Source organism: Brachyistius frenatus, unplaced genomic scaffold, assembly GCF_029030835.1.
Source record: "Brachyistius frenatus isolate BFR_SWC_R1_liver_20210118 unplaced genomic scaffold, ASM2903083v1 Contig_23, whole genome shotgun sequence".
Lineage (NCBI taxonomy): Eukaryota > Metazoa > Chordata > Actinopteri > Embiotocidae > Brachyistius > Brachyistius frenatus.
The window spans coordinates 1474823-1495068 of NW_027210622.1; the positions used below are offsets into that span (position 1 = coordinate 1474823).

General features: G+C 41.3%; 1 protein-coding gene across 5 annotated transcripts in view; it reads left to right on the forward strand.

Annotated features, from left to right (window-relative positions):
- Positions 1 to 319: 319 nt before the first annotated feature.
- The window catches only part of tnrc6c2 (trinucleotide repeat containing adaptor 6C2), a 53828-nt gene continuing 33901 nt past the window's right edge, over positions 320 to 20246 (forward strand). The window contains exons 1-4 of one of the 5 annotated variants that reach the window (XM_069697257.1): positions 320 to 550; positions 1205 to 1306; positions 12488 to 12588; positions 13060 to 13081. In XM_069697257.1, the coding sequence (XP_069553358.1) occupies positions 12526 to 12588; positions 13060 to 13081 (85 nt within the window). In that variant the 5' untranslated portion in view covers positions 320 to 550; positions 1205 to 1306; positions 12488 to 12525. Of the gene's footprint in view, positions 1307 to 12487; positions 12589 to 13059; positions 13082 to 20246 lie in introns of all 5 variants that reach the window. The other 4 variants (XM_069697258.1, XM_069697255.1, XM_069697259.1 and 1 more) reach the window with 4 other exon arrangements.

The following is a 20246-nucleotide window of genomic DNA, read 5'->3' on the forward strand; positions in this document are numbered from 1 at the left end:
ATACCTCTCTACAGTTTTGAAATAAAAAAAATAAAAAATCATTACAAAAGCAGCTTTAAATACTTTGTCCTCCAATGCTAAGAGAAAAAGTACAAAAAGGCCTAAAATTGGTTTATATAATACATAACATTAATCTAGTATTTCAAAATGCCTATGCTTTCTTCAAACATGTTGCTGGTACAATACTACAGCGTCGCATTCGTTTCTTTTTAAGGACACAGTGTTTGCCGGATGCTCCGGTAATTACCCTGGAAATACGAGCTGTCTTACCTCTGTCCATTTTTTTCTGCCTGTCCATCCTGCAGTTCGGAGGTTCGGCGAGCGGAGGAGGGCGGGCCGGAGGGCCGTGGGCGGAGTTAGCGTCCGGGCTTTTGGTTGGTCGGGAGTGACGTATCCGGAGCAACTTCCTGGTCTGTGTGCTCCCTGGGAGGAGGAGAGGGAGACTGCAGTGTTGTTAGTTTGAACAAAATGGCTGCGAGACCACTGTCGACGAGAGCTCGCTGAACGCCTACCATGAGTGTCCGCTCCGCCGTCTGGATCAACACAGAATGTATTTCCCCGGAGTCCTCGCTCGCTTTGCATTTGCGGTAGCCAGCCCGTCGCTAGTCGTCCAACCGGCGACTTAAACAAAAAAAACAAACAAAAAAAAAACATTTCTTTTTGCACTTTAAAACAAGTTGGCTGGCTGGCTGACGGCCGTCGGCTTTGCTCCGCCGCAACTCATCGGGCAATTTTGAACGAAACCTGCCTGATTTCTCTCGTCTGCAAAACGTCGCAACGATCGACGACTAACAACGCCAACCAGCTAACGTTAAGCTTACATATTTTAGCTGCTTTTAAAAGTCATTTTATTCGTGGTTTTTGTTTTTGTTTTTGTTATTAGTGGTGCTTCGCCCCCTTCCCCGCCCCCCTCCCCCCCCCGTTGTATCGTGACGTTTTAAAGAAACGTTTTTTTTTTGTTTTTGTTTTTGGCAAGTATAAATTCACGGCATATTTTGTATTTATTTTATGTTTTTTTTTTTTTTTTTTTTTTTTTGCTCAAAGCATAAATTACCGTACTTGCTGTGTGTATATATCTGGCTGCGTAGCCGTTGTTTACCTCGGTATCTGTCACCAAGCTGCTTCAGCAGCAGTCGGCTTATCTGCCAAGTCTTGACTTTCATTGCGACTAAATCTCTGCTCATCTCTTTACGGGTAATTTCAGAAAAGACATCGGGAGAATGCTTTTCTGCATCATTTTTTTTTTTTTTTTTTTTTTTCTGCCATGCATCGACTCTTAAGCTGCCAAAGCTGTGATTAAAGCAAGGTAAGTTTCAAATGAATTACTGTTTAGCCTTTCTGGCGATAGATTGATTGTTGCAGAAGGTGAACGTAAATGATCAGTAATGCCCAATTAATAAAGCACATAATTTGCTTTATCGTTTAAATGTCAAGTACCACATTTTAATACATTAACAATTATGTGATTTTTTTTTTTTTTTTTGTGGTGACGAGATTTTGTCATTGTTTCCTCATTATTTATATAGTACTTCAGAAACACCCAAATATAGGACTGATTGATATCAGAGGTCTTCTCCCCTACAGCTTTTGAATATTAACTTGGTTGTTGCCTGAATGTAGTATGTTTATTTGCAGGGGCTTGAAAATGTTGGGAACTTTTGTGTTATATCATAGCGACTTCATGATTGGCTGAGTGGACTGGAACACACTCTGTACATGTGAGTGTGTAATGTGATGGTTCCTTGAACTGATTGAGAGAATCGCCTTTCCTTTTTTTTAATGTCTTTGTAGTTATTAGGAGGTAATGGTGCACTAATTTTATCTTTTATAAGCCGATTGCTGACAGAGTAGGATTGTTGAATGTTTTGATTTGTGCCTGTCCGCAAATACCAGCGTTCTTAAATGGGAAATAGGCACAGTCTTACGTTGGATTCCCCTTCTTCTTTTTTTTCGTGCTCTTTGGTCTGCCGTTCATTCTGTAGTTTTATCACAGCGTGTATCTTGTACACTTTTGTGAATTCCGCTACACTAATGCCAAGTACATTATTAAACATAGCTGTCCTGTCTCTCTTCCCTCCTTTCCTCCAACCCCCGGCTCGGTGAGAAATCCGCAGATTCTGATTGAACTGTCGCCTTCCATTGCATCCCCCCTTCCTGCATCCTGTCCCCAGGCACTGGAGTATAGCTTTTAATATCTCCTCCGTGTGTCTTAATTGAAGTACATAATTTCCTGTTCAATTTCAATCCTCACCCCCACCCCCCTCCCGACATCTCTGTCACCAATGTCTTATCTCTATCGTCACACACCAGTGACGTGATGAAATAAAAAATGTGCACGAGCAGCAGTGGCACACGTGCATTTGCAGTCCGATGGGGAGCATTTATTAGTGTGCACGGTGCATACAGATGTGGTGAAGTCTTTATGCCTGTTTTTTGTGTGTGGGTCTGTGCTGTGTCTTGGAATGTAAATGTACTGTCACCAAATGTTGCGCGTTTGTGTCCGACTGCACACGTGGAGGGCCTCTCATTTTTGCCTCATAACAATCCTGGCAGTTGGTTAATGCTCAGCAGTTGTTAATCAGGTCTTGAGCTGCCTGTTGCATGACATCCAGCTGACTTGGACACAAACACAGAGCGGTGTTCTTACCCAGGGTCAAAGGTCCTCCTCTGTGCACGCACCCATCTTACCAAAAGGCTGTCATGCATGCAGTAAGTGGACAACTGTTAAAAGACGTGATAGGGGCACTCTGGTGTATGTCAAACTAATGGATTAGGGAGAATATAACTATTTAGAACCTGGCAGCAGGAGAATGAAGTCCTGTTGTTGTTTTTAAATATCTTACAATTAGCTTTACTCTCGTCAGACACAACTGCTTCAGCAACATTGCTACCACTAAAGCCACAGCGGGTGGCTTAATTGGAGGACACTTTGGCAAATTAGGGGTGTGTTTGGACATTATGTTGCAATAAAGATGTCATCCGTGTTTTTCTGGCCTTATAAATGTTTTGTTTTGAGAGTAGTATACAATTCTAGGTTTTGTTACTTAAAGCTCCAGGGAAATGCATAAATCATATATTAATACTGACAGTGAATAGAGATCATAGATATTCTATCAGTATGAACCCATGTCTGCAAACTGCCTCACAGAAATCTCAGTTGAGATCTTTCAAAACTCTGAATTTGCTCAAAATTGAAGTATGTTTTTTTCCCCCCAATGCTAAAGGACTCAAAATGAGAAATTCAATCTCTCACCAAGGCCCAGACCAAATGATTCGTATTACTACTTTTGCCACTTTGGCAGCACACTAGCAGGAAACCTGGAACTCATGTTAGCTCTTGATCAGGCTGTGGGCTTTTGGCATCTAGACATTGTTTTGATTTGTGTTTTGTAGCAAAGCCATGAGGACAAACCCTGGCAGTGTAACTCCATCTGCAGCCCCTTATCACTGACAAGGCAGGATCTTTTTTTTTTTTTAAAGGAAACCCAAAGCTTGGGGTTTCCAAGGCTTTGTTTGACCCTTTACAGATAAACCATGAACACTAGTCCAGTCCTCAGGTTACTATCAATATCATTGTTTCCTCTATAGCGCCAAACATAACTGGAACAGACCGCCTTGTCCTATGTCACTTTATCCCCCATACACATGTTTGGTGCTCCTGTTTAGATTTTTCTATTAATGTACAAAACATTTGCCCTGAAGATTTGGATTTTAAAGAAGAGAAAAGTATTGCTGTTCCTTGTCAGAGATTTTGTGTTGACCCTGGTAAATCCCTTTGAGTCATGCTTGTGTGTGGCTTGTGTTGTCTATCCCTTTTTACCCATCGCTGACCTTAGCCCAGGCCAGACCGTGGTAGTCAATGAGCCTGTGATTATGAGGCTTTTCAAACAACTAGCATAGTCCTGATAGATAACGTGCTTAACACCGCAGGGTGTTGCTCCAGCAGGGGAGCGCTGACAGTAGAATCAGCTGGATTCAATGGTAGGCTGCCAAAAGCCATTACGCTCTTCTTCTGCTCTATGTATTGCTATTTTGAAGTCAATGGGGGGCAAGATAAAGATTTGCCAGGCAGTTGTATTTGGTGTGGCCATTGTATTAAATGAGGAGTGTTTGTGTGTAAAATACCAGTGAGGGCAGAGTGTATCTTGGCTGTTTGTTTGCACTGGTAATAAAGGGGCCTTAGAAAGACAGAAATAGTTGAGGTATCTTTTTCACCAAGAAAACAAAAGACTGACTGAGGTTTTTGTTTTTTTTTCTTGCATTTTAATGGTTGTAGTGTAGTAGGTTGTTCAAATTTATTGTTTTCTTTCTTGTGAAATAATGTCTCTGTTACCATTTATGTGACTGGCTTTATGTGGTTTATCCAAGTTGGATCTGTGGCAGGTTTCACAACAGCTCAGAGACTGACCTGTTTTGGCATAAGATGGTGATCTCATGTTAGGATTGACATGATCATATCTTCAAGTACTCTCAGCACTAAATCTGGCATTGATTGCAAATGTGCAAAGGAATGAGCTGCATTTGCTTTTCATGCAATAAAATACACAACTTATCAGAGTACAGTTGAAGTATAGTTTCAGGCAGCTATCAGGTATTTACTTGTGACTAGGAGACTCATATACAGTGAAGGGGTGATGGGGTGACCCCTCCCCCCCCTCTTGTGTGCCAATGGAGGGGGCAGGGGCTTAGGGGCCCCACCAGGGGTAAGCCAGTCCAGGATGGAAGCAGGGGGATGGGAAAGCAAAGCTGAAACTGGCTAGCTGCTGCTTGTGAGTCTTGGCAGGGGTCCAGGGGAATGTTCAATGTGCCGAGGTTTGATGGGGGCCTCCATCCCTCCCTCTGCTCCATGTTGGCTAATTGGAGAGACGTGGAGAGAAGGAGATGGGCATCACATGGAAACTGGCAGAGACTATAGAGGACATCCAACCTACAATGTTCCCTTTTTCCTGCCCCAAACCAACATTAGACAGCCGTACTCATTATGTAACAGGACTTGGGCCCTGCGGCACTTCCAAAGCTCTCTGTTAGGCTATGTAAATATCACTAGCATGCACTGCAGGTCCCTTGCTGGGGCCATGGCTTAGCCTAGTAAGTTTAAGTCAATTGTTTATTGTTTTGGCTGTTTTATCACCTTAATATCAACTTCAGTAATATCAATGAAATTCAAGTCTGTCGAGTTTAAGTGTTTACTTTTACTGTGTCTTGATTGTTAGAATTCATTTTTAAGAACCTTGGCTGATTGAACAGAACTGCTTAAAATGATCAACAAAACATTTCTGGTGATATTCGAGTTGTGACCCAGTTAGAAATTTAAATGTCTTGGGGGCAGATTAAGTTTAAGACAAGAGTTGGGCATAGTTTAATTAATCTTAATTAAGACAGCGTATTTGGGGGCACCAAAGAATTGGGGCATGAAAGCCGTTAGCCCAGCACATCATGCTGTATCAGCTTTATGAAAGTTGTGATACTCAAATAGCTGTCTCAATTAGGCGTTTCGTCAGAATTTAAGGGCTGTGCAATGAGCTATAGTGAGCATGAGCATATCTTGAGAACAGTATTGGGATGTTGATCTCAGGATGGGCAGTCATTCCCATTAGATTTATTAAACAAGTGAAACTGGCTTATTTTTTTTACTCAAGATAGACTCTCATTCACTGCACTGCTCTGCTTTCCTTTACCTTTTAAAGATGTACACTTTTAGGTAATTCTGCATCTCTATGACAGACCACCAAACAGAGTGGTCTGTCATGGTGGTATGTTGCTGTTGACACAGCTCTCTCTCATTGTCTGAGTGTATATTGTGTGTGTGTGTAGGTATTTGTCCTTTGATTTAGTCTGCCTCCTCTAATTTTGACAGTTTGATGATGGCGGTGAAGGCAGGCTGTGCAGCATTTTGAAATAGAGGTTAAAGACTATTCTCTGACCCTGTTTATGTCTTAACTCCTTCTGACTTCCCAAAACATCAGATATGCACAGAACACAGCTGGTTTAGTCTGTTTGGAATTGCTTTAGTACCATCTTAGGACCAAAAGAGGAGTTTTTTTTTTCCTCCTAGCTTATATGGGAATTGTTGAATTGTTTGGTTTCTCTGTATAATGTTGTAAAGTTCTGCTTGTAAGGACTTTAATGTGTTAAGTGGCATGAAATAACCTGTCTTGTGATTTGGTGCTACATAAAAAAAACCTGAATTGATTTGAACAAAAAGCAAAAATGGTGAATTTGAATCAAGTCAATCAGAATACATAAGAAACACAACATCCGAGATTTGATTTATCTGTATAGCAGATTTGCATATACCTCCATCTACCACAAATGAGTATTTTTTTTTATCATGGCACAATTCCTTTCCTACAGGACACCCCAAGATGTTTTGAAAATTAATACATGCTTAAATTATAGCAATACAATTATGACATGTGTTGAGGTAGCAAGCAATGAATGTGGCAATGACAAATTATTATTTAGTTAAGTCTCTTTTTTTTCACATTGTGACATTAAAGTGAATGATTGTGCTTCTAACATGGCTAAATATCATGCAAAACATCACAAACATTGATCAGTGTTAGCCGATCACCATTGAGAGTTCCCAATGGACAGACTGAACTGATATCTGACAGCCAATCAGAACTAGTTGCCCTCTGTGGACATTGTATTAAGCTTCGTTTGAGGTACTTATAAATACATAAATAAATGAATATGAATAAATTCAAAGCATACGCAAAGACGAGGATACCAGCACACTCTGCTTCTCAGCTTCCTCTTGACTTCACTAGACGTTGCTGTGTTGACGGCAGGCAGCAGGCCTGCTTGGTCTTGTGCATTGTGCTGTTTTCCTACTTAATGAGCTGCCACTGTGTTAAAGTTTCATATCGACTTGGCAGAAGCAGCAGCCAAGACACAGAGAGCTAATTTTCTGGTGGCAAACCTCAAAGATGTTATATATAGCGCGTCACAGACTCTTACTATCTGATTCTTTGGCTCCCCCCCCCCTCCCCCTTCATCACTGCTCTCCTCCCACCTATTCGCTTTCAGTCATGGCACTCTCTACAGGTCTCTCACCAACAGACATTATTTCTGCCATTTCATTGAGCAAGTCCAGTCAAGTAGCAATAAAGTGCATTGTGTATTTCCACAGGCCACTGTCTCCACCTGCGTTAAGCAAAGCTGGTATGCATTGAAGGCAAACCAAGAAGCCACTGAGACTGTCGGTGAGACTGAGCAATAGAAAAACACACCAACATTGTTATTACTGCTTATCATCTGTGGAATTTACAGGCTTGTTTTCCCCAAACCATTCAGGTTGAGTAAACACAAAGACACACCCACACACATTAGTGGAGAGGTCTGTTGCAGCTATAGCAGGTATTGAGGAATTATTCCCCAGGTAATGGCTGTCCATAATGTTCCATCTAATCATTTTCCAGAGAGTCCTTTGGCTTCTATAATGCGTGGGTTGCTAGCTGAATGGTGATGTTGGTGGAGAGTGGATTTACCATGTTCTGTGGTCATGGCCGGACCCTATTGCTCTTTTGCTGAGAGAGGAAAGTCTTTTCCTCTCCTCTTCCTACTCCTTTGGGAAGGATGTTGTGTCTGCCTTTGGTCTGACAGCCGTTGAGAACACTTGAAGCTGCATGTTGTCATTGCAGCTCTTTTCCTTTTGAAGTTCTCTGTCTCTCTTCCTTTGTCTTGCTCAGGCTTCGTAGCAGCTCAGCTCATTTTATTCCCCTTTATTCTCATTTTCTAGCACCCTTGCATTATTTCCCCCCCTCACCCCTTGTTTTTCTCCCTGCATCTCTAGACACTAGTGTTCAAGATGCATGGATATTTCAGTCCCCCGCCCTCCCCTCCCCATCCTTCCGTCTCGCCTTGTCTGCCAGCCTCAATAGTGCTGCCTTCAGTTTTGTTTCCAACTCCTCCATTTCTCCAGTGAGGATTCTTTCTGTCTTTCCCCTCTTCCAGCATAGTGTTTTTCATTTCTCTCTGCTCTGTCTGGTTCTCCGGCGGCTGTCGTTCTTAATTGGTATTGCTCTGCGTCTGCTTTCATCCTCTGCCTGCTCCCCTTCCTCCTCCCACCTCCCTTTTCTCTGCATCCCTGGCAGAAGAAGACAGGCATCAGACAGACTGCTTCCCTGTGTGTGTGTGTGTGTGTGTGTGTGTGTGTGTGTGTGTGTGTGTGTGTGTGTGTGTGTGTGTGTGTGTGTGTGTGCGCGCGCGCGCGTGTGTGCGTGTGTGTGTGTGTGTTTTAATGTGTGTTTTTTATGTGTTGTGAGTTTCGAGCCTGTGCAGTGCATTCCTGTTGTTGTCATGTCTTCCTCTGTAGCTTATCCCCATATCGCAGAATATAGGACTGTTTTGTTCAGCATAGGAAGAGAAGATCCTGCCGCCCTATGCTATTTCGTCACAATTTTCTAGAGCCCTCGTTTGTTGAGATTTGTGATATTTTCCTTCTTAATTCTTTAACTCTTAAGAAAAACCCACTAAGTCAATGTAGGATCATGAGAGATGAATAGTATTTCCTGAAGAGTGGATCCATAATTGTGAATGAATGATGGTAATTTTGTCTCTAAACACCGTCGTTTATGTCTTTTGAATAATGTGTTTCTTATTTATAGCTATTTACCCAGTTAGCTTTGATTTAACCTTTCCTAGCAAAGAGCTAATCTTTGACACATATATAACTTTGAACAACTGACGTGTGGACAGCTCGCCAGGTAACAAGATACAACAAGATACAATATAACGTTTTTGGGAAGCATAACATGTTTTACTTTCTGTTAAAGATTTAGTTTTAGTATTTGTCTACTAAAGTTCAGCCAAACATATTATGGAGCTATCTTTGTATCAATGTTTATCTTCTCGTGCAAATTAAAGTTTCCCAAAGGCATATTTCATTGAGGCTGACAGTGTGCCTTTAAGGACAAGATTAAAGAAATAACTCACTGGTCTTTAGTTATTGCCGATGTTGTGTCGGCTCAGGTGCTCTAAGTCCCTTTAATCTAAGAGAAGATTGAATGACACACTCTGGCAAAACAGGACATATTTTGCCTAATTGCAGTGTCATTCTGCCAGTGAGGGTAAACCTGATGCTGGAAGGCAGCACGGAGACAACCCTGGGTCACGTCTGAGTAAGTACTGGTGTCAGCAGTACTCAGGGAGACGGAGAGAGGCAGGTAAGGATATATGTGAGGGCAACGGAGGTCAGGAGGGAAGCTAACTTTGGCACTGACTACATCAGCTCAAAAGACAACTGTCCGCTCTCTCATTTCACATAGCAGTTTTGCTACCAGGCCGCTTGGCTTGTTTCCAACATTACTTTAATTGACAGTAGAAAAACATTTAATTACAAGTCTTCCTAGTATTGACATCGATAATTTGAATAACAACTCTGTCCTTTTTAAGATTATTTTGTTGTTTGTACCCCACTGACCTGATTTTGCCAACATTCATTGTGACAAAAGCATTAGTAACTGGATATGGTGGCTTCACTATCAAGGGTAAAAGGTGAGACTACCAGGGTGACACAGTCAGCAGTAGAAGAGAGGCTCTGTCACTGGCAACTGGTAGGGAGAGAAAAAAATGCAGAACAGATGTAAAAACCAGTTTGTACTCTTCATATCCCATGTCTCTTTCTCTGCTCGTTTGCTGTCACTGTCCCATTGCCAAGGTTTTTCACACACTGATTTCTAGTTACTGGTGTCATACATTTTTTTTTGGCTGGCTTGTTTCACTGGTAGACATTTGTGGCAGTTGTGTGTTGTCATCATGTTAGGTGGTTGGGCAGAGACTTAATGGGCTCAATAATGGAAAAGAATGCATGCGAATTAAGCTGCTGCACATACAGTGTACTGTCAACATGACACGTATGGCGTACAATTATCTGTATGCATCCACACACACACACACACACACACACACACACACACACACACACACACACACACACACACACACACACACACACACACACACACACACACACACACACACACACACACACACACACAGTATGAAACATAGTTCTGAATATGGACTGTGCGAGTGTATAGTGACTGTAAGGGAGAGAACAATGAAGAAGGAACTGGGAAGGAGGAAAATCCTGATAGGAGAGCTAAAAAGCAGTGTAGAGACATCTCCTTAGATGTTTCCCCTATGCAATGGCCACTTTTCTGGCAGTCCTCTTTAGGGAAGAGCTTTAAAGTCTTTTTTGACAACAATTTGTCATCCTTCATCTCGCTTTCTGAGCTGTAGATATGTCTAACCCTTGTCTGATTTCTCTCCCTTCCTCGCATAGAGACATTACTGCACCATCAAACTGTGTCTTTGAGGCCTCTCCTGTCTTTTTGATTGACAGCTCCCTCCCCCTGCCAGTGGGCAGCACAGTGGGAGGCGGGCCCTCTATTAATCTTCTGTTATGATCATTATGATTAATTCATATATTCAGATTTTGATTCATACCCAGGGCCTGTGTTGGCACATTTTGTGTTATGTGTTTAGTTGCCAGGGACAATACACTTTAGTCAACATTTGGCCTTAAACTAAGGAATTCCCTTCTATTCATTATTATTCTGTCAATTGTTTCAATAAATCAAATAAAAGTTTGGTCTTCAAATAATCAAGACCTTCTCACTTTAAGGTCTTTGGGGGGCTGAAGCTGTATTTGATATGATAAGCTTGAACTAGCAAAATTGTAAGTTTTGGCTGGTAAATTATTTTCAATAACAAAACTTCAGACAGCTATTACTTAACATAATCTCAGCCATTAGTTGAGATGACCAACTAACAAGCGTTCTAAGGGCACTCTTTGGCATTATCAGCAATATTACATACACATTAGAAGCTATAGTATGGTTATAGTCCATACAGTCCAAATGAATGGAGGATTTGAGTCTTCTAATACAGCATTGGCAGGTGTTGACTTTCATGCTTGTGTAGCTTCAACTGGTTGAAGGGACTTTTTCTCAATATGATGAACATTATTTTCTTAAAGCTCAAGAGTTTGCAGAGTGTTGAACATATTACTTAAGCAGCCTGGCAGCTTTTGAGCAAAAGGCACATTCCTGCAGTTCACTAAGATGAAGCACAATGGCTAATATTGTGTGTGTGTGTGTGTGTGTGTGTGTGTGTGTGTGTGTGTGTGTGTGTGTGTGCGTGCGTGCACCAGCAAATAGGAATTGGCCATTATTTTCGACTGACGTGAAGATGATTGATTTTATTTGCACATTTTTGAGAGTGGTATTATTGATTTGATATTACATAGCGCTGTATTATAGATTAGTGTCCATTGCACTTAGCGAAGACTAAACACGCACACATTCAGCCCTTGTGTCCCAGCTCATGCCTCTAATAGTTTCCAGGAGCTGTCACTAAAGCAGAGCCAAAGGAAATAGAGGCTGAAATGAAGTACTTAGTTTCCGCTGGCCCTCGGGGAAGCTATCCAGCTAGTTTGACTCACACCTACTGGAAACAAATATTTGTAGAAAGACTTTGTGACTTATTTTGTCAGCCTTTTGGCCTTTACGTTTGCTTCCTTTCAAATCTTTTTATTCCTTGCCTTTTTATTTTCTTGCCATTTCCTTGCTCTCTTTAAAGCAGCCTTTTTATGATGGCTTAATTCTCTCCTCTTTCTTTTTGTACTCCTGTAGTGCCTCTTCTCCATCTTCTCCTTTTCAGATATTGTTGACGAGGGAAAGTGGGCCTGCCATGACTCTTGTATGAGTTGGATGCTTGTGTATGAAAAAAAAAATTCAGACACTTGAAGCAGTTTGGCTCTGACTTAAACATGGATCAGAATGAAGACTCTGGAAGTCTATATACAGTGTGTGTGTGTGTGTGTGTGTGTGTGTGTGTGTGTGTGTGTGTGTGTGTGTGTGTGTGTGTGTGTGTGTGTGTGTGTGTGTGTGTGTGTGTGTGTGTGTGTTACAATAACGTACTTTTTGCTGGACACTTTATTATCTCTATGCAGAGATGATATGAATGTGCATGAATGTCATAAAGTTGTATGCAAGCAAGTATTTTGTTCATTTCTGAAATGAAAAGAAGTAAATACAACCCCTGCGGCAAACGGTAAACTTTAGATGTTAATGCAGTATTACTTTTTATTTCCCTTTTTTTTAATATATATATATATATTTAAAAGTTTTTGTTCTTCCTGATGTTATCTTGTCTTACACACTTCTTTAAGTCCATTTGTAAAGAAGTCCAAAGTAACAGTATAAACATATAACGTATAACATTTAAAGAACAGCTCATTGTAATATCTGTTTGCTGCGGAGGTTGTTTTTAATACCTTTCATTTAAACCATCAACAAAATATTAAATTTACCCAAGGACTTTAGTAAATATCTTGTAGATGTGCAGAGTATGTAATGCATGAGTTGATGCTATATTAATGAAATAAGAAAGTGAAGGACACTCTGTATTTGAGCTAAATCCAAGCTCTTCTCCTTCATGTTTAGCTCATTGCTTTTTCCCATTTCTTGTTGGACAGCTGAGAGAAGCTAGCTACAGAAGAAAGAGAATCATTTGATGGAAGAAAAGAAAAAGAAAAAACAAGAAGAAAAGACCAAGAAGGACATCGTGCAGAAAAAGGTGAATAAGAAAATGCACATATAATTGCTCACACGCATTCACACAGCTTTTATTATCTTCTTTTTATTAAAGAAGTTGCGCATATATATTTTTACTAGCACTCAAGTTGGCAGTGTATGTGTGAAGGCTAAAGTTAGGGCTTTATCCTTTGTTTATTTTTATTTTGAAATTTTTGAAAATACAATTAAAATTAGTAGCTCTGGCTGATTTATTAAAATCGAGGCTGCAAATTTCCAGTAAACAAGAAAACTAACTTCCTCAGTTTAATACTTCCTGGCACTAAGCAGAACAAATAAAAAATGGCTTGTAAAGTTTGAAACAGTTCTTTTATTAAATAAAACTAGTCCTGTTCAATACATCACTATATTTTGCCATACTGGTTTTGATTTATTTACGGTTAAGAATTTTCGGTAAACGTCATCATTTCTGTACTAAGTTCCAAAGTCCTCTTCCCTCTGTCTTTCTCTGCAGGCTGCTGATCAGAAACCCAAAGGTGAGTGTCATGATCAAGTAACTACTCCCGCTCATCCACCTCACTTTGTAAATTTACACTCCAACCACATACATTAATCAGCTCTGATTAACACACAGTAACCCATGAAGGCATACACACACATTATTCATGCATTGTACATATATAGCATTTAGCATTCTGGTACACAGATGGGCACACTCATTTTGCACATGCATGCACAATTGTGCTGTTTGACTCTCTCACTGTTCTCAGACGTGCACACACACACACACACACACACACACACACACACACACACACACACACACACACACACACACACACACACACACGAGAGCAGATACAGTGGAGTGTAATGCAGAGTGATGCTCAGTGCGCTCACAGCACCAGGAACTGAAGCGTGAGGGCACACAGACAGCACACCGAGTGTAGTGTGGATAAAGAGATGGGTGGGAGGTGGGGGGGTGGGATAAAGGAATAAAGGAGCGGATGGGTGGAATAAAAGAGGGCAATGCAGTTCTGAAAAAACATGTCCTCACGCCCTTTGGGCTCTCTTGAGATGCTAAAATGGATCTTCTCTGTGGCGACTGTTATAGTGCAAACTATTAAGTAATCTGTATGCGTGTTTTTTTCCCTGTTTCAAAACAAGAAAAAGGTTGTATTTTACTGGGTAAATTAAAAAGAAGCTAGGTCCTTTGCAGATGTACAGCGCCCCATCTCCTCCACCACTGGGTAGTTCCTCCTCATGTCTGCTTTCAGACTTGAATTTTCACGCTTCTTGGACGGTGTTAATTATCAAGCGCACCCTTCTGCTTTGTTGCCACCTAGCAACACTGTGGTGTGATCTCGGCATTTACACTTGGAGATAATGCAATTAATGCTGAATACTGAAACAATTGTGTTTTTTTGTTACTGCATTAACCGCCCTGGGTGACGACAGCACAGAATTTGAGGAAGGTGGCTGCCTTTAAAATCTCCCTGGTGTGTTGGTTAGTCCCCGTCCCTCCCAAGTTGGAGCAGCAGCTTGGCCATCTGTTTGTAACTGTGAGGCTTTACCAAAGGTCGCCACAGCTTCCCTTGGACTCTGACCTGCCTATTTAATTACCTCCCTGTGCTTTAGTGCACTCTCTGTGAGATTGGCCTATTAACCAAGTTTCAAAGCCTTGCACAAAGCAAAATGCTTCTGATTTGAATAAGCATCAAATGTCTTTGCTCCTGCGTTTGAGAGCTAAGGTATGAATATTATTGCGAGAGCAAAATTTTTGACTTTGTGCACAAGTTGTACAATATCTGCATGCTTAATACTCTAACAAAGAGCACTTGTTGCAAATGCTAACAATGAACAGTAGGAGAGAATAAGCAGATTTTAAAGTGTGAAGCGCCTTTGTCTAAACCACTATGTACCCATGGCAGATTTGCTGAGCTCTTTTTCAGAACATCCTGTTTACGCTCACGTACTTTACATTCACACCTGTATGCTGCCTTCCACAGTTTTATCTGCTGGGCACAAGGCCTCTACTTGAGTAGTGTGGTGTTTAAATGCCTTACTTAAAGATATGTTGACGTGAGGATGTTAAGGCTGGCATAAGTGCTGCTCTTTATTTGTCCACCCAAACGGTTTTCTGTTACTTGATAGAACATTAATATGATGTTCTGGACTGGAAGGTTTGTGGTTGATGTCTGATGGTAATAATCCTCCCAGCCACAGTATAGTACGGGCAATATTAAATGTCTCTCTCCTGTGGTCCAGCCGTCTTCACCGTATTGCTTGTGTAATGGGCCCTTTTACTTGTTTGTTCTTAAAATTAGCCACCGTGTATGTAGTAGCACATCAAAGTCATATTCACATAGTCATTGTTACATTTCAAATCGACTGTGCCAAAGTAGAGCTTAAACAATACAACGCATGTCCTTTCTCTAATACTTTCTTGCTGCTCCATATGAGTTGTGTATATAGTCTGTACGAAGCATTACTGGCAGAAGCAGCGCAAAACTCTGCCTGGGAAAGAGGCCTATGAACACAGCACAGCTAAGAGGGAAAGGGTGGGAGAAGGAAGAAAGAGGAAGTGTAACGAGCTGTTTTGGTGCCGGATAAAAGCAAAAATGAAGGAAGGAAAGAAAGAAAGTAATGAAGCAATGAGCACTTTAGAAGCCAAAAATGACCGTCAAGAGTCAATGACGGCACTAATATAGAAGAGGACTAATGACATGGACATTTATTTTATGGTATGTTTAATGAGAGAGAGATACAGAGGGAAAGGGACCTGAAATGAGAAACTGATTGTGTGTACGTGGTGGGTGCTCATGCAGACAGAAAGATAAAGAAAGTAGGGCCTGTTTGAAGACTAATCGCTCAGCGAGACATCAGGACTTCTGTGAGTTTGCTCATAACCTTCCATCTGCAATACATCTTATAAGGAAGGTGCCATCAACTGGAATGAGATGAGTTTTCATGCGTGACACTAAATAATAGCGGTGTGTATATGCAGGAAGGGAGAAAATCAGTATGCAGTAGTGATTTGTGTCTTTCCATCCATATCAGTGCATTCTGCCTTCCTTATACACTTCAGATATTCATAGTCACATACACACCACCTCCCCCATCCACAGTCTTTTTATGCTTTCCTCTCTGCAGGCCTCCTTGGTCCCAGGCATTTCAATTTGTTTGCGGTAATCGATCTCGGCCTGGCCCGTTCATATGTATGAAAATGAGATAAAGCTTCGGCGCACTGGAATTAACTTCTCTGCCCCCTATTAGGCATGGAGCTTCACTGAACGCAGGGTTCCAGGAGCCAGTGTCCCATTGCCCCAACCCTCCCCCACCCCCCACCCCCGCCCCCCACACACACATACACACACACACACACCCGGGAGGAACCTCTGATGCAGGGCCCTCCCAGCCTCCCTCCTGGTCCCCCTTTACCTCAGAGGGATGCTGATTATTCACCCCCAGCACACACGCAGCTTCATCACAATCTCTGCCACTACTGCAATCACAATCAGTCAGTTTGACTGCGACACATTACTGCCAACTTTGTCAAAAGCATGCACATGGCAACATGACACGCACACAGAGTGTATGAAGAGTATCTCTCAGGCTGCAGATGTGCGTTCCTGGATGCTCACAGTCATTAACGCACACACACACACACACACACACACACACACACACACACACACACACACACACACACACACACACACACACACACACACACACACACACACACACACACACACACACACACACACACACACACACACACACACACACACCGGTGTTGTCACAGAAGATGATTGGGGCCAATTAAGATAGGTCTGAGGTAACTTTTGTTCTCTACAGTTACCAATGCACATTGGAGCAGGAAGTTAGACAAATGCAGTTCATAACACATGGCAGACTCAGAAAGTTGCAGTATATCACAGTGCGTCTGTTGCATCCCCACATCCTGATAATCACAAAATCTGCTATCTCCATTTTTGCTCCCTATGTACTTTTCACTGCTGAAAGGTTAGAGAACTAATATACTACCTGGCTGCCACGACCTCGTCCATCACTCTCTGCCTTCCCCACGCTGTTACTTTTGCCCGTTTCATTTCACCCTCTGTATGCCCGGCCCTAGCGAACGCATCTGAGGAGAAACATATTTACACGGTGTCGCCATGGCAATAACAGCATTATATTTTCAAAGTGGCCGGAGACATGCATAAATACAAGTTCTGTATTGGATTAATTTGCAATTTCACATGCTATTAATTGTGTCAACACTTTTAAAATGGAATTTCATGAATTGCAATCTAATTAGAGGCTAATTTACTTTCACAATTGGGCTGCTTTTTTTTTCTTCTTCTGTTAACCACATTTATAAACACTCAATGAATTAACAGTGAATAGCTCGTGAATTACGTTTTGTGGATTTATGACTGTGAAGCATAATTGTTTTTCCTCTACCCCCTGTATGCTCACCCTGCATGCATGTCAAGTGCTAGAAGAGAGTGAGGGATGGAGGGAGAGACCAGGGGCATCGATAAAGGAAACAATAGGAGCGCTAAAACCTAAACAATGCTTTCCTCTCTGTGCATTCACGTTGTATGATCACTCACAAGCTGCTGACAAGAGAGCCGATTCGTTGCCTCTCGTCCCTCCCCCATCATCTCCTCCTCCCCTGACAGTGAGCTGCTTCATGTCAAATATCAGGCAGATTAATAGGATGTAGCGCAACTGATATGAATGACAGTCCAGCCTGTGCTTTGAGGGCAAGGTATTTATGTATATGTGTTTCTGTAAGGTTGAAAGACTGTCTGTATCTCTGCATGAGAGGCTCCTCTTGCCCTTTTTATAGGCAGCTGTCAAATGGCAGACCATAAACCTGAGAAAAGAGATTGTCCATAGGTCATTATTTCTCTATAGTGGAATTTAACTTGATGAAATTGTTTCTGTTGTTCATGTATGGTGTGAAGCTATAACGTCTTGAAGTTGTCTTTGTAAAAAGATCTATAAATGATGAATACTCTTAAAGGCCCCAGATTAGTGGTACCTTAAATTACTTCTGGATCCTCGGGCTCTGCCTATTGCAGACCCTGTTCTCTCAAATGTTCCTCATTTGTTTGTCAGCTTTAAAAAGTTCCGGGTACCTTGAATAATGCTATGTATCTATCATGTCCTCAGGCAGTCGTTACCCTCAGGCGCTGACTTCGGATATAGGTGTAGTGTGATCTTGTTAAAACTCTTTGCCCACAGTGTGAGTTTGCTGCTTTTAGGGTTAATATGCGAAAAAGGGTTTCTTGGGGCAACTTTGTCATTATCCTGACTGGCAGGGGAGACACAGCTGAGATGAACAACCAAGACTTGAAAGAGACATAAAAAAGAACTTGGCACAGACAGGGGGGTTGGAGCACCAATTAGAGAGAGAGAGTGGAAGAGGCGTGGTAAGGGAAGAGGGTCACAGGAGGCACAGGGGGTCACAAGAGGCACATAGATGTGCATTAGGCAACTGTCAGTCTCTATAGCAACGGCCCATTATAGGACGGGTGAGGGGTGAGAAATTATGCCCTTATTTTGTGTGTGTGAGGGAGTTTCTGGTTTTCACTACTAATACTGACAGATGGGACCTTTTTATAGACGCACCCAATCGACCACTTGAGTGCATAAACAGACATATGCACACACATTTGCCTTCCGTAACTACAAGGTTTCCTTAGTTACCAACCAAGGCTTATTTCATTGTAGCTCCAACATTACTTTGCTAATTTTTACAGTCTGCTTTTTATTGATATTTACAACATGGATTAATATAGTCAGATTGCATTGTTGTGGCTATAGGATTTAATTCCTTTTTACTGGTTTGTTTGTCACCAATGTTTCTCAGAAAAAGAAGGGACACAAGATCATAGTTCTAATATTGAGGATTTTATATGAAAAGAATAGAGCGGTGTGATGAGATGGTCATACCTCCTGGACAAATTGTGTGGACCTTGTTTCACATCTTGTCTTTAGCTTGTTTTCATAGGCAAAGAGAAAATATCGATGTACACTATTGTGCACCTGTAGAAAAGCACCATGTATGAAATGGTTGTATTCAGACGTAAATACATCTTCAAACATCCAGTGTTTTCCATACTTTCTCTACTTCTTAGCTACTATTGGATTAAGAAACAGACCATTGTGTAGGGCATATAAGCCTGTGTGTTTTGTCCATCCCTCCCCCTTCTATAAACATGGCTGCATAATAAAGTGGCTCCGCAGACAATAGACAGAAGAGATGTGGGAACCTACACTGGCTGGCACAAGGCTCAGGAAACCAATCAGTTCTTTACAATAACAGATACCCTATCTCCTTACAAATTGTGCCTTGTTCAGTGATTTTCAATTCAATATCTGATTCCTTCATGTATTTCCATTTGCCTTTGTATGCTTTTTTTTTTTTTTATAAATCTATACTCAGTTGCTTCCTTATTCATAAGCTGGTGTTTTCTGTTGCTTTCTCTTACTGTGTGTAATTACCCATTTAGTGTAAAGAAAGGCTATAATTAAAACTTTGGTGCATGATTGCCGAGTGTTCCTGCTGCAGGATTTGTGGAAGTTACAGTGCACTTGATACAAATGCTTACTTAATTGGCTCTCATTTTCAGGTTCAGTTAGATGCACTAAGGCCACCACCAATACATAAAAGCCTAAATTTGGTTTTCAAAAACCAAGTTTCACATTCGCTGCTGTAACCTACACAGTTCTGTATTTACCACTGCCGATCAAGATGGTAAAATGATTATCGCCAGTAGTTTGTTTGCTTTTCCTGTGATTTTTGTCTCTTTGGATCATATCTGTTTCTTACCAAGACAGTACTGAAAATGTAGCCATGTCTATGGTTTTTGCCAATATCTCATAGTCAAAGACTCAATTGTTTTGATTTTTTTAAGAATGCTGAGGTCAGTTGCCAGGCGCTGTTTTGGTGCAGAAAGAATGATTACTAATTCATTTCATGAGCCCCTGACATCTGTTTACCATCATTGTCAAGACAAAATATTTGCTCAGCCAAACACTTTGCTCCAAAGCACTCGGTGAACATGTCTGCAGATTTCTTTAAAACCAAACTGAATGAATATTTAGAAAATATGTTTTGATATTATAAATTGTGAACTAGACAATCTGGGAAAGATAATATACCTACAGATTGGCTTAATAAATGAAGAAGCCCTGTTTCAGCTAAACTGTCACACAAGTGGGTTCAAATGCAATAATATGCAACTTCACAAATTCACCACGTGGATTTCACTGCATCATTGAGTGTTAACAGCATATTCTTCACGGTCCTCCTTTAATCTTTTATGGACACACTCTCATCGAAGGGATTTCCCCACTTTCCTCCAATTTCTTTTCCTTGGTAGTCATTTTGTGCTACCCCCCCCAACCCTTCAAAAGCACTTACCCATCAATCATGGATTATGAATATCCACCCTCAAAATGAATAATGTGTCTCATTAAATGTATTTATGTTTGTGCAGCGTAGACGGGAGCGGCGTCTCTCACACATACTATTTTTCTCACCTCATACATTCAGACTGCCATTTTTGCTGGCTCATTTCTGTGTGTATGTGCACACATGCACACTACTTCCCTCTCAGGAGAATTTTAATTTGCATATACGTGTTAAATACAGATTACACCAAAGGTGGTTACACATTC